The 14259-nt window shown below is 40.9% G+C and overlaps 1 protein-coding gene across 1 annotated transcript in view; it reads left to right on the forward strand.

Moving 5' to 3' along the window:
- mast1b (microtubule associated serine/threonine kinase 1b) overlaps positions 1-13460 on the forward strand; it is a 47445-nt gene extending 33985 nt beyond the window's left edge. Inside the window, exons 11-27 of the mRNA XM_036566045.1 lie at positions 76-143; positions 965-1041; positions 1446-1654; positions 2738-2876; positions 3811-3943; positions 5162-5327; positions 5520-5621; positions 6037-6159; positions 6260-6369; positions 6770-6924; positions 7263-7519; positions 7707-7919; positions 8541-8770; positions 8931-9053; positions 9841-9977; positions 10167-10354; positions 11145-13460. Coding sequence (XP_036421938.1) covers positions 76-143; positions 965-1041; positions 1446-1654; positions 2738-2876; positions 3811-3943; positions 5162-5327; positions 5520-5621; positions 6037-6159; positions 6260-6369; positions 6770-6924; positions 7263-7519; positions 7707-7919; positions 8541-8770; positions 8931-9053; positions 9841-9977; positions 10167-10354; positions 11145-12778 — 4064 coding nt within the window. The 3' untranslated portion in view covers positions 12779-13460. The remainder of the gene's footprint in view (positions 1-75; positions 144-964; positions 1042-1445; positions 1655-2737; positions 2877-3810; positions 3944-5161; positions 5328-5519; positions 5622-6036; positions 6160-6259; positions 6370-6769; positions 6925-7262; positions 7520-7706; positions 7920-8540; positions 8771-8930; positions 9054-9840; positions 9978-10166; positions 10355-11144) is intronic.
- Positions 13461-14259: the final 799 nt, after the last annotated feature.

The raw sequence follows: 14259 nt of genomic DNA on the forward strand, positions 1-14259 counted from the left end.
ACAAAGGGACCAGTAAATGTAATTCAAATTACATATATGGACTAATATACTGACTCCTGGCCTTTGGTAATGTAGAAATGGTCAACCTGGACAGCTATGACAGTGAGGGTCCCCTGACACCTGAGACTGATGACTCTGCAGAGGTAAGAACATACAGACAGCACAAATCAGTTCACTTGCACTGTCAGACATGATACACACATGTAAGGGTGTAGCGATTTCAATGTAAAAGTTTGAGTGTGAAATTTAAAACTATATCATCAAAACACCCCTCTGTGTCTTCCAAGGGACTTTCATCTGCAGTCTTTCAGGAAAACCATTGTCAAAATTAAGCACCTTTATCCTTTTAGTTAAAGTGGGTGGGGAGGATCTGTATCAAGCCTGAAAATACGTATTGTTCACTTGTACATACGTATTGTTACATGCACAGAATGTGAATTTTGATGTACACTCCAGCCCCACTTACAGTCATCATGCACTTCTCAGGTCTGTTAACTAATCCACTTATCAGTTTAGCCTCCTCCATTTAGCATGATTAGCAAACTGAGAGAAGGCAAACTCTAAGTTCCTCTCATTAACTACCTTGCTATCAGAGACAGCTGAGAGAATCATTCTTTGCAATTTTTCAGTCAGTAATCGGCAAAAGGAGCTTACAGAAAGCATGAAAATATTTATATATATTATATATATTTAATATCGAAGAGTAGCTTTTGTTATGGATATTTTACCACTTTTTGCAGTTTATATCCTGTTATCTTCGAAACCTGCGACACGTCACTTTTTGGCTGACAGCGCATGAAGCTAAATTTAGCTTAAATGTTTCAGAATGAGGCCACTGTTATATTCAGCTATAAATAACTTTTGAAGCAAACAAACTCCAGCTTAGAGAGAAGGAGATGGAGGGTGGAGGAAGTTATCTTTTATATATAAGTTGTACAAAATGTTTTGTCTCTTTTTCCAACAGGGAAAGATGAGAGTCATGAAGCCACCTGGTGAAGCTGACTTTCAGACCATCAAACTGATAAGCAACGGTGCATATGGGTGAGATATTAAGTTGTCTGATCAAAAAAGCTAGTTTTTGATTTATTATTGTTTTTTTTTTTTGTTTTGTTTTTTTGCGGACTTCTATAATATGTAGAAACAACTGTTGGCATATTGGATTGCATCAGTTATGAGTTAATCAAGCCTTTGTGGCCAGTTCAACCTTTGCTTATCATTCTGGTTACTCAAAGTATTAGTGAAATAATAATAATAATAATTATTATTATTATTATTAGAATGTTTTTTGCTAGCAAATGCATAAACTAGGACTTGTACTTGTCTTTTTATTGTCCAAGTTGTGAAAACAAACTGAAGATCATGTTTTATTTGAAAAGTGATGCACAGCTAAACTGAAGAGTGGAAAGTTTATTCTCTTATTAAAATGCTTGTTTATTTGTGTTCAGAGCTGTATACCTGGTGCGCCACCTAGAGACACGGCAGCGTTTTGCTATGAAGAAGATCAACAAGCAGAACCTGATACTGAGGAACCAGATCCAGCAGGCCTTTGTGGAGAGAGACATCCTCACCTTTGCCGAAAACCCTTTTGTGGTCAGCATGTTCTGCTCCTTCGAGACTCGCAGACACCTCTGCATGGTCATGGAGTATGTGGAGGGTATGATATTGCAAACATGGACACCTCATTTTAGCATTAGAGTACATGTTGGGTATGACATGAAAGCACATACACTCTGAGTAAGGTCTCCAGGTGTCCGGCTTTGAGCTTCGTTGTCCAGTGTCTGGGTGATATTGTTGACTGGATGTCTCATTCTAAATGTTTTCCATATCTTATTTCTTTATGTTTATGTTTATGTTTATGTGTCTCTTCTGCAGTAAAACATTCTTTACTTTGGCTTTAGAGGGTGTTTACTTCTTTCCATAGAGGATTTTTCTCTGACATTTTAAACACATAGTGTTTCAACCAGATGCAGCTTTTGTTTTTCTGTTAAACATTTTATGACTGGGCGAAGGACAACAGAAAAGCAATTTAAGTACACCTGCTGACACTAACTTCTCTCTTCTGTCTAATTTCTTTTGAGATGCTACTAAGGTAGTATGAGAGGGTGAAAGTAATGGTAGCGCCCATCTGTGCTACCATTAAGTCTTAAAAGACAATAGAAAGTTCTAAAAGGCCTGAAAATGTATCCTTAACTCTTTTTAAACAAGAGAGTGTGGAAACAAGAGTTTTATGATGGTGGTGCCAGATGTTCAGCGTGATGGATTTGATTTAGGCTCAAGGTCTAGGACCCTCTGTACACATACTAACTTAAAATATTTAACCTTTGCACCTTATTAACATAAAGCTTCTCTACAAAAAAGGCTTTTGTGAAGCCCACAAAAAACAGCTGTCCTAGAGGGGATGTTGCTTTCAAAGTTAATATCACTGTTTAGTAGAGAAAGTACCTTTTTAAAAGAATGCTTCAGTCAGATATGCTCATGTTGCTAATAAGAAAATAAAAATGGGTTAGCACAATCTCATTTGCATAAAGCTAACTGGCTACTGCTAGCATTAAATCATTGTTATCGATGTTATGAAGTACTAGCAATGAATGGAGTGCATCTTTCAAGTTTGTTTTACATGCAGTAGTTTTGTTTGCATCCTAACTGTTCCTTCATTCATTAGTATTATCAGATTAAGTATTCCATTAAATTAAATAGCAGGCTAAACTAACTTAACTATTTGTTTCTGTGCTGTTAGGAGGAGACTGTGCCACACTGCTGAAGAACATTGGAGCATTACCTGTGGAGATGGCTCGCATGTACTTTGCTGAGACTGTTCTTGCTCTTGAATACATACACAATTATGGAGTGGTGCATCGTGACCTCAAACCTGACAAGTAAGATGCCACCTGGTGTCCTGTAGTTTCCACTTTCTAGGGTCTAGCGAAAGCTGTCATTTACTGTTTGGCACTGTTAAGATGCAGTGTAGTTTAAATGTCTAGGGATAAATACTCTGTGAAGATACATCATAATATTAATCCACATTATTTTCTTATAATTCATTATGTGTTTGACCTGATTTTTATCTTATTTCTTATTAATTTGAAATACATGCACATTTGTGTGAAATGCTTATTACATAATTCGTTAGCAGCAGATATAAATCTAAACTTGTAAATATACATAAAATGTACTTATTTGCCATTTTAGTACAAACAGTCCTTGTAGCTTAAATGTACAGTGACATCTAATACACAACAGCATTTTATATACCCAGAGCACAAGTGATTGACCCAGCGAAGCTGAAATTGTGTCAATTACATAATTAACATGTGTCAGCTTACAGTATCACAGCTGATGGTTTGCTTCAGGGAGTCTGTAATATCCCTGTTGGATTGTCATTTGTTTCCGATAAAGGTTAATTGGATTTTTACCCTCATTTCCACTAAATCTGATTGTGTGTAGTGACGCAAAAGCTACTACCATAAATATCTACCGTAGACCTCTACCAAAGATGTATGTCATAGACTTACATAAAGTACATTACATAAACTCTCAATGAGTAGCAGAGTAATTTGATACTAGCTGTCTTTTTCTCAGAAAACACTGTGAGGTAGGGCATGAGAATTCATGAAAGGTTTTATAAAATCAAAACGGGATGCCTTCAAGCAGCGTTCTCGCGGATCCTTAAGTCTTAAAATAGATTTGAATTTTAAAGACTTTCCCCATGTACTATATTTACACTTTGTACCTCTTTTGCCCTTTTTCTGTCTCTTCCCCTCTCACTCTTTGTTGCCTTCCCCCTCCCCCATCTTTCCATCTGTTTCACAGTCTGTTGATAACATCTATGGGCCACATTAAGCTGACTGATTTTGGCTTGTCTAAGATGGGTCTAATGAGTCTTACTACAAACCTGTATGAAGGCCACATTGAGAAGGACACCAGAGAGTTCCTTGACAAACAGGTATAACACTTACTGCACAATGACCTGTACCAATGTAACATTATAATACAGCACCAGTAGATCGTAGAGAGTTGATTTGTAAGCAGTGCTTTCTCTAGGATTGACAGAGCTACCACTATCGAGCTGTTTTTCTTGAGGGAATTTAAGTCAACCTAAGGTGTGATTAAACTAGGACTTATATAATAAACAATAATCACAAATTTTTGTACTTAAATGTTATGTGGTGCTTTCTGCTGACTGACATGGGAGATGAACCATCGCAGATACCACTATAATTGGCAGATAAATTTTCCTATCTTTAGGAAATCTTTCTTTTCCTTCTTAAGTTAAGGACTGATCTAAGTTAAGATCTGACATGTTCAAAATGAGGTTTTTCATGAATTTATATTACATATTCTTAATTTCATTTATTTCTAATTCAGGTATTATTTCCTATTTTATACCATCTTATTTTATCTCAAGTTAGGACATCCTAAACTACTCAGTCAAGGTCGATAATCAGATTTATATACAAGCACAGTTGAGACGTAAACACATGATTTAAATAATGCAAACAAAAATGTAAATTAAAGTCAGCTAGACAACTATCATGGTAAAAAAAACCAAATAAATAATAAATAAATTCTGAATGGCAATGACCTAAAAGGTTCAGTAACCTTGAATGAACAAAAGTTAATAATAGTGTGGCAGCGTCTTCTCCTGCAGTTTAATGGGTCATCGCCACTCCCCAGATCTGTATCCAAAATGGAAGCTTACAACAGATGTTAGAAAATAATGAACTTACGAAATGTTATTCTCTAAAAGCTACTACCCTAAACTGAAACCTAACTGAAGTTGTTGTGGTGACTAATTTTGGAGTTAGGATGTTTCTGTGGTACATCCACAGATGTCTGTGTGGAACTCAAGATTCTAAATCATCTAATCCAGCTCATCAGCTTGGTATCTATAGATCCAGTCATACCTTATAGTGTAGAGGTGCCACTAAACCACAATTAAATTGCACTGATGAGTTTAGTGTGTTTCCTTGTTTCAATACACCTAGCTCTGTTCTTGCAGGTTATAATTAAATGATTTGATTTGTGGAGTCAGTTGTGTTGAATAAGGGAAGTGTCTAGACTGTTTGAATCATTTGGCCCAATCATGACCTCTAGTGTGTGTCTTTTACTCTGCCTGTCAATAGGGCGAGAAAGTAACCTTACATCTGATCATTGCCTTCAGGTGTGTGGCACCCCTGAATATATTGCCCCAGAGGTGATTTTGCGGCAGGGTTATGGTAAGCCTGTGGACTGGTGGGCTATGGGCATCATCCTCTATGAATTCCTGGTGGGCTGTGTACCTTTCTTCGGGGACACACCTGAGGAGCTGTTCGGACAGGTCATCTCCGGTGAGTAACTAAAATACTTCTGATTGTCACACTAACTGTACAGTGTGATTCATAAATAGGCCTAATTTATCAGAACCTCTTTACAGGTATTCAGTTAAAAAATCTTTAGGATTAAGGAACTTTTAAGGTACTTTTGCACCATTTTGGCATCTACTGTAAATCTCATTGTTTTTATTATCTCTGTTTATGTAGATGACATTGTGTGGCCTGAGGGTGATGAAGCACTCCCTGCAGATGCCCAGCACCTTATCTCTGCTTTACTCCAGACCAACCCACTGATCAGACTGGGCACAGGTAGGTACTACTAAGCTACACTAAGTTAACTACACCAACTGGCCACTTCATGAAAACGACGTCCTTGTTTCCGCACACATTGTTCACTTTCCATATAGGTTCACCTTGTAGTTCTACAGTTACTAGTCCATGTGTTTCTCTGCATACTTTGTTAGCCACCTTTCGCCCTGTTTGTCAGTGGTCATGACCCCCATCGGACCACCACAGAACAGGTATTATCTGGGGAGTGAATCATTCTCAGCACTACAGTGACACTGACATGGTGGTGGCATATTAGTGTATTGCACTGGTCTGAGTGGATCAGGCAAATTGGAAATTAATTCCAAGTCAAGCTAGCCCAGTATTTAGTGGCTGTTCCTTTTTTTGTGGTGTGTGTGTGTGTGTGTGTGTGTGTGTGTATGTGTGTGTGGAGCAGGTGGTGCTTTTGAAGTGAAACAACACCCCTTCTTTTCTGAACTGGACTGGAACAGTTTGCTGAGGCAGAAAGCTGAGTTCATACCTCACTTGGAGTCAGAAGAGGATACCAGCTACTTTGATAGTGAGTGGCTTTGTGTGTGAGGTGTGTGAGTGTCAGTGTGTATGAGAGAGAGAGAGTGAGTTTGTCTCCATGTTCTTACTCTTGTCTTGTTTTCTTTTAGCACGTTCCGAACGGTACCATCATGTTCACTCTTTTGATGAAGATGACACTAATGATGATGAGCCTGTAGAGATTCATCGCTTCTCCTCCTGCTCCCCTCGCTTCAGCAAGGTTAGACTTCTCCCTCTTTCTCTCCCCTCCTCCTTAACTATCTCTTACTTTCTCGTTTTATCTGACTTTTGTCTTTTGTCCTGCTCTCTCACACCTTCATCCACACTTCTATGCCTCTGTCTTCCCATTAACCCCCCCCCCTTTCAACTCCACATCTGTGTTTAGTAAGTAGTTTTTTTTTAGTTAGTGTATTTTCATTACTGCTTAACTAAACAAAACACTAATCTATTCTGGGTTTGATTAGAGGTTTAACATGTATGAGAATAATTGTAAAACAATGGCAGCTCTTTTGAATGCATTTTGGTTAATGCATACTTAATGAAAAATTGTTAGAGATTATGAGTAATGTGATTTTCATTCTCATTCATGGTTGTGTTAACTATATTTGTCTGAACTGCAGGTGTATAGCAGTATGGAGCATCTGTCCCAACTGGAGCACAAGCCTGTGGTGACCCGAAGAGAGCCTAAAGGTCATCGGGATGACCGGGGGAAAAGAGAGAGCCTGGGCAGCTTCACAATGAGAGACAAAACATGGAGGACAGGCTCACCTGAGATGTTAGTTGATAATATGAAAAAAGAAAACAAAAAAACAGAAAGGCTGTCGATCAATTGATTGAGGCTTTTATGAATTGACACGTATTAATATTTTTTTTATTTGTTGTGGATGACCTCTTATTTATTTCCCATGGTTTGTGGGTATTTGGTATATTTTATTTAAGACTAAATCATGCTGGCCTGACAGGTTCTAATTTCTTTTCTCCATTTTAATTTATCAATGATTATGGCATATGCTCTATCCGTGTACACTGTTTTGTTTTATTATAATGAATCTTTTTTTCCTTTAACATAATTCAATATTTTTTCATTTTCCCTCTCTCTTTCTCTTGCTGTAGGAAGCGTCTTTCGTGCTCAGAGTCCTCTTTCACAGAGTCTGACTCCAGTCCTCCGTCTGGTGCTCGCCGCCGTTTCTCTGCTCTAATGGACACTCATCGCTTTGCTTCTCCACTAGAGGGTGAAGCAGAGACACCAACACGACAGCCGCCAGTAAAAGCCAGAGGAATGTCCTTAGAGGGCGCTACTCTGCCGGCCAGCTCAGGCCCAGTAGAGTCCTCTACTATTGGACCAGGGATGCCAGGAACACCAGGAGGAGGTTTGTGGGGTTTTACCAAGAAGTCAAACTTTGTATTACCTATTAGTTTAGAATTACATATGTTTGTAGTTTCATCATGATAGACTAAATAAAACCACTCTGTCCCTGCAATATTAAATTCTTATTTCTTAAATAATTTCTTAAAATTTCTTAAATCTTATATATCTTATATCTATTCTTTTTCCAGACAAACTGCTGAAGCCTGCTGATGCTGCCATGGCATCAGCACCACTACATGTTCCGGACCTCTTTGGGCCGAGAGCTACGAGTGACCTGGTTCTCAGACGAGCGCGGCATCACCAGCTCTCTGCTGATGGGGAGAAACGAGCTCAGACTCGGACTGGCACCAAGGTCATAAAGTCTGCTTCCGCCACTGCCTTATCTGTAATCATACCTGCAGGTAAGATAGAAGGTCACCCAGAGGCAAAACTTCAGGCTCATACTGTAAATGTTGTGGTGAATAACTGAATAGTGAAGAGCCGAGTTTACTGTCGCTAAACAGATTCGTTAAACTGAAATTGACCAGTCTGGTCAAGATCCGTGGACGCCTCAGAGTATTTTGGACAGGCAGGTTAGCGTTATCATTCCTGTATAACAGTAATACCTTCTGTACTGACAATAGTAAAGATCAGATTAACATCTGGAGCATACACAGCAACATGTGAAAACTACTTTTCCAAATGAAAAGACGTTTTAAGCATGCACAGAATAAATATGTCGCACATGAGGAAGGCACAGCTAAGTTAATTCAGCTGCCATTTGAACGAGACCTTAGACATGACATGAAAGGTAGTCAGTCAGTGGCCTAGTTGCATTTTGTCACCCAGCCAGCTGTTTTCCCCCCTTATTTTTGTGGAAGTTTTTACTCACCACTTTTCAGTAATTTCTTTACCTCCTTGACTAATTAATCCTAACACTGGGCCTGTAGTACTGGCACTGTAGTAATTTCCTATGGGGTCCTATGGGGTACTACATGCTGGTGGTTTGCATAAGTAACGCTTTGTGTCCTTGTTTTTCGTAGTAGAGCAGCATGGGACATCTCCGTTGGCCAGCCCGATGTCTCCACGCTCTGTTTCCTCCAACCCGTCCTCACGAGACTCGTCCCCCAGCCGAGACTACTCTCCCTCTGTCAGCGTGCTACGATCACCAATTACCATCCAACGCTCGGGCAAGAAGTATGGCTTCACTCTTCGTGCCATCCGAGTCTACATGGGAGACAGTAACGTCTACAGTGTCCATCACATTGTCTGGGTAAGGACTCCTGCTGGAAATTCATTTTTATTATGTGAACATGTTAGTGTTCATTTTTTGGGCAGAACATTTTGTTTTAACATAATCTAGATCTTCTATCATCCATCAATAAATTTATTTATGGAAGTGGTTTATTGATGTTGCTTTGTTCCAATCACAGCATGTGGAGTGTGGTGGACCCGCCCAGGAGGCAGGTCTGTGTGCTGGTGACCTTATCACCCATGTGAATGGAGAGTCTGTCCATGGATTGGTTCATACAGAGGTGGTGGAACTCATTCTAAAGGTAAGGGACCAAACAGGGATTCCTTGATGGGTTGTGATGGTTTCTAGGGCTGCACGATTAATCACATTTTTATTGTCATCGCAATATGAGTTTTTGCAATGTGAGTTTTTGTGATAAACACAATGCAGCAATATCAGAATGGTTACCAGGACAAATTAAGTTATGTATGCATAGCACCAGAGTGAAGTAATTATAATGGATTGAATGTAGCGCAAGGAGCCATATCTAATATTTTAGCTAGTAGTGGTGTGCCTTTCTCAGTGGGCCAGTCAAACCTTGTCACCCCTGTGCAAGGCTTAACCACTCTGCTATCCAGCTGCGTACATGTGCATGGATAAACATTTGCATTGCAGGCTAGTGTTTAACTTTATTATTAAACTGCACTATATCACTATTCATTAAACTAGTGAATGGCGATTTTGTAATTTTGTAATTTGCTTAAAGGAAAGCTTACAGTCATACTGTCATACAGAAACAGGAGGAAAAATCCACCTGATCCTGTAGAATATTGTCATTACTGTTATTATAAATAAACTTAAATTTAAAAAATAATGTAAATGTTGTGTTGATTACAAAAGAAATGCAAAAAAGCTGGGTCTGTACCTGCTGCACATCCAGCCAGAGACTCACAGAAATTGTATTATTTTAACTATATTTTTTTTCCTTTATTATCATCGCAATATCCAGAAACTTGATTGCACATCAAAATTTATGTCCATATTGTGCATCCCCAGTAGCTTCCCTAGATTATTTAATTTAAAGGTCTTTTTATTTGTTTGTTGCTCAGAGTGGTAATAAGGTAACAGTAACCACGACCCCGTTTGAGAACACCTCCATTAAAATTGGGCCTGCACGCAAGGCCAGCTACAAGGCCAAGATGGCCCGCCGCAACAAGAGATCGATAACCAAAGAGGGGCAGGAGAGGTAGGGCATCCAGCCATTTTTATATATTAAACCTTTGCTTCCTATTAATAAAACAAAATGTCACCATTAGTTTGTTTCTTTAATGTTATATTCTTCTCTAGTAATGCTATTTTCTCCCTCTGCCTCTGTTTCTCTCTCTCTCTCTCTTCCTGTCATCCCTCCTCCCACTCTCTCTCTCTGTCCATGCAGTAAGAAACGAAGCTCTCTTTTCCGTAAGATCACTAAACAGTCAAACCTCCTGCACACCAGCCGCAGTCTGTCTTCTCTGAACCGCTCTCTGTCATCTGGGGACAGTCTTCCTGGCTCTCCAACCCACGGCCTGTCAGCCCGCTCCCCCACACAGACCTACCGTTCTCCACCAGACTCTGCCTACCTTGGTCAGTTCCATTAACACAGCACTCAGTGGTATAGCTTTAAATGCAGTGCTTTATATTCATGTGACACTTTTGCACAAAGCAACATACATAGCCACCTACACATCTGCAAGGATAGTCCCCTGGGTATGTTTTGCAGTCAAGAGCACAATTACGGTAGTTATCAGGTAGAAACTAACCAAGCATCTCCCTAGTGACAAACTACAATCGCTGACTACTGTACCTACCCAGAAACCAATTGTTTATTGAATAATGAAGGGAAGCCTCTATGACTTTAGTGTCATTATGTTGAATTCTCCACTCCATTCAGCCTTTAACCTTCAGAATATAATTCTTGATTTATGGTTTTTATATTAAGGATAAACTGATAGCAGTACTAACTGTTTACAATTAAAAATTCCTCAGATATGTATAATGTTCTGTTCTGAAAAATAAAAGATTTCCAGGCAAGTTGTATAACCATCACCTGCAAAATAAACTTGAGAAGTAATGCGAGAAAGAAAGACATTACTGATGTGTGACCAGTTGTAGTTTTCAGGTCTTTCCCCTGACATCAATAAGACTGACGTGAAGTTTCTAAAATAAAATCTGGATTTTGTGACTTTCTTTTGTTATTTTTAATGCTGACCAGATTCTTGCCGTGTTGACAAAGTATTGACCCAATAGTAATGTTAACCCAATATTAACCTCATAGTTTTGTGACTATTAGCTTGATTTTAACTCCTTATTACAAAACATTAACCCATCATAAGCCCAATGTTAATCCAACCTTTCACTCCATCTTTCTCACCAGGCACATCTTCCCAGAGTAGCTCTCCTGCGTCTTCCACACCAAACTCCCCTGCTGCATCGCAGCACATGCGGCCAAGCTCTCTGCACGGCCTCTCCCCAAAACTGCACCGCCAGTACCGCTCATCACGCTGCAAATCAGCTGGGAACATCCCTCTGTCTCCGCTGGCCCACACGCCTTCCCCGACTACGTCCTCACCACCCCCCATCACCGGTCATTCTGTCGGCAGTTCCAACACCACACAGACCTTTCCTGCCAAGCTGCACTCCTCTCCGCCAATCACACGCCCGCGGCCCAAAAGTGCAGAACCACCTCGCTCACCTCTTCTCCAGCGGGTGCAGTCGGCTGAGAAGCTGGGCCCACCCCCTCCACCCTCATTTCCATCAGCGTCATCACTGTCAGGGTCTTTTGCATCGTCTGTCACATGTCCAGAGAAGAAGGGAAGCCTCTCTGTGGCCATGAGGAAGCACAGTCTGGATGTGGCGCATGCTGAATATCGCCGGGAATCCTTCCACTGTGAGCATGCCCTGCAGAGCCTCTTGGAGATCGAAGGAGAAAACTCCCCTGTGCCGCCCACTCCTCCTGCTGCTGAGTCGCCCACACACAAGCTCTCGGATGCATGCCGCGATGATACACTCCAAATGGCAAGCCGGATAGGACGGCAGGGATCTCCCTTAAGTCGCGACTTGTCGCTGACTGAAAAAGACAAACGGTCTGAGACAGTAGAGTCAAAAACAACCACTAAAATGGAGTCAACCAAAGCAACTGTTAGCATCAATGGCAGTGCAGCCCAGATCTCTGAGCCTGCAAAGCAAGACAAAGCACAGTCAAAGTCCCAGGCAACCCAGGCCTCCATTCCAGCAGCCTCAGCAAAAGCAGCAGATAAAGAACTAGCGGCCTCTGGAGGTAAAACTCCATTATTGAAACTAGAGACTGTTAGCGTGGGCTGTGATCCAAAAACGCCTGAGCGGACCCCCACTGGCCAGAGTGCGGGAGTGCAGGAGCTAAAACACCAGGCTGTTCAGACAGTAGTTGGAAAAGGGCAAGAAAAAGGTAAAGTGGGGTGGGAGAGAGACGCCACAGCCAGGACAGGAGCTGTGGAGGTGGGGAAGTCTGGGAAGAGCACCCAGACTGTGGATGCTAATATGAAGGTATTAAGTGGAGGTGGTGAAAAGGGAGGTCCAGACATCAAAGCTAAAGCTCCATTAACAGAGGCAGGTCCAGCACAAACCAAGTCAAAGGAAGAAAAGACTCCGGCCCCATCCAGCTCAGCCCGAGCCCCCCGGGATGAGAGGTCTCTCCTGGAGGTTTTGGAGGAGAATCCGGTTTCCCCCTCCCCTACTGCCCCATCTCCTAGTGCAAGCAAATCACGTGCCATCTCCCCTGGCGACAGGTCGAGCTTCGTCACGCAGCTCACCAGTGTGGCCAAAACAGTGCTTGGGCCCATGAAGCTAGGATCTCAAGATGGGGGCAAAGGAAAGGACTCGGGCACCAAAGTGAGTGACGATAAGCGGGCAGGGACACTAGGAAAGTCTGAGGCTTCATCTGGGGGCCGGCGTGCACCCACAGGCACATGGCCTGGACCTGGATCCTCCAAATCCGAAAAGGCCTCGAGAAGCTCTTCCAAGCATTCCTGAACTTCCTGTTTGGAATTCTTGAACTTGTCATGCAGCATGTATGACATTAACAGCCACCAAATCAACAAGATACATCTATCCAACAATGAAAATGTCAAAGAAAAAGGTGCTTCAAAACTGTTGTCAAATTCGTGTATGTGTATAGATGGTGTTTTATGTAGGTGTGACACCATATTTGTATATAGGATAAAGAAGCCGTATGTCTATGTAGATGCATGTTAGAAATTGTGAATAAAAGAAAAAAAAAAAACAAAGAATATGAAATGAAAAACTAAGCAAAGACCTAATGCTCGTGAACATCGTGCACATCCAACCATTCCCAGTCTGTATAGCAAACAGCAAATCACTCGTCGCCAACTCTCATCAATATTTTTGACTGTGTTGGAAGAAAGACCTGGTCAAACATTTCAAACATTCATGTTTCAGCCAGTGTAGAGGGGAAATGTTTCATGGTGTTAGGACGGTTTGGAGTTTAGCCTTGACCCTTTAACACTTTCTAAGGTTGACTTTCAGCTGAGGTGGAGGAAAAATGTATCCAACTTAATCTCTGCCATTAGGATATGTTGAAGCTTATCAGCAGTTTCTAAATGAAGTCATGCATCAATCAATTCTTTGACTGAACTGCTAATGACTGTGAAAGGAATTGTGTGTGTGTGTGTGTGTATGTGTTTTGAAGGGGAAATTCCACTGATTTTTCATTATTTCTGCATAACTCTGAGTGGTTTGATGTAAAATGGTTCATTAAGAAACTTAGACTTCCTTACAGTGGTGGTGAAGGAACCAAAGGGTAGCAAATGTAGCCATTTTATTTACTATCCAAAATGGCCAGTGAACCTATACATGTAAGTTTTTATGTGTAATGTTGATAATAGAAAACTGTATGTTATTCTTTAGATACGATTTGCCATACAATGCCTTGCATGCACTTCTCTGCCATCAGTGGACTTTCAAAAATACATCTTAGGCCAAAAGCTGATCTCAAAACTATCGCAAATGTCTCAAGCATCAAGCAGCGTATTCATAACCATTTTATCTAACACTTTGCTGTGAAGTAGCTTTTGGATGCATTAAACTCTTCAGACGTCTGGTTCCTGTCTCCACCACTATGAACATTTCTGACTTAGTAAGTTTCTCCACGTTGCCGCATTTCACATGAAACCACTCTGAATAACTTCATGATTTAATTGTGTTTTAATCAGTGAAATTCCTCTTTAAGGGCTTGGGCTTGACTGAGCTCAGAGTGGAAAACTGACTTGCACAAGAGCAGTACTGTGGACTGCACACTGACTACTGTCATATCTGAATTTGCACTGGAGGCACAGAGCAAAAGGGAAAGAAAAAGCAGTCCTCCGATACACAATGGCCTAACAGAAGACCTGAAAGCTAAACAAAGAATTGATTGGTAAAGCTGCATTAGGATTGGGTGAGAGTGTCTTACAAAAAAAAAAAATAGAAACAACAAAGCCTCAAGGATAGAAAGC

The sequence above is a fragment of the Colossoma macropomum genome, unplaced genomic scaffold (genome assembly GCF_904425465.1).
Source record: "Colossoma macropomum unplaced genomic scaffold, Colossoma_macropomum, whole genome shotgun sequence".
Taxonomy (NCBI): domain Eukaryota; kingdom Metazoa; phylum Chordata; class Actinopteri; order Characiformes; family Serrasalmidae; genus Colossoma; species Colossoma macropomum.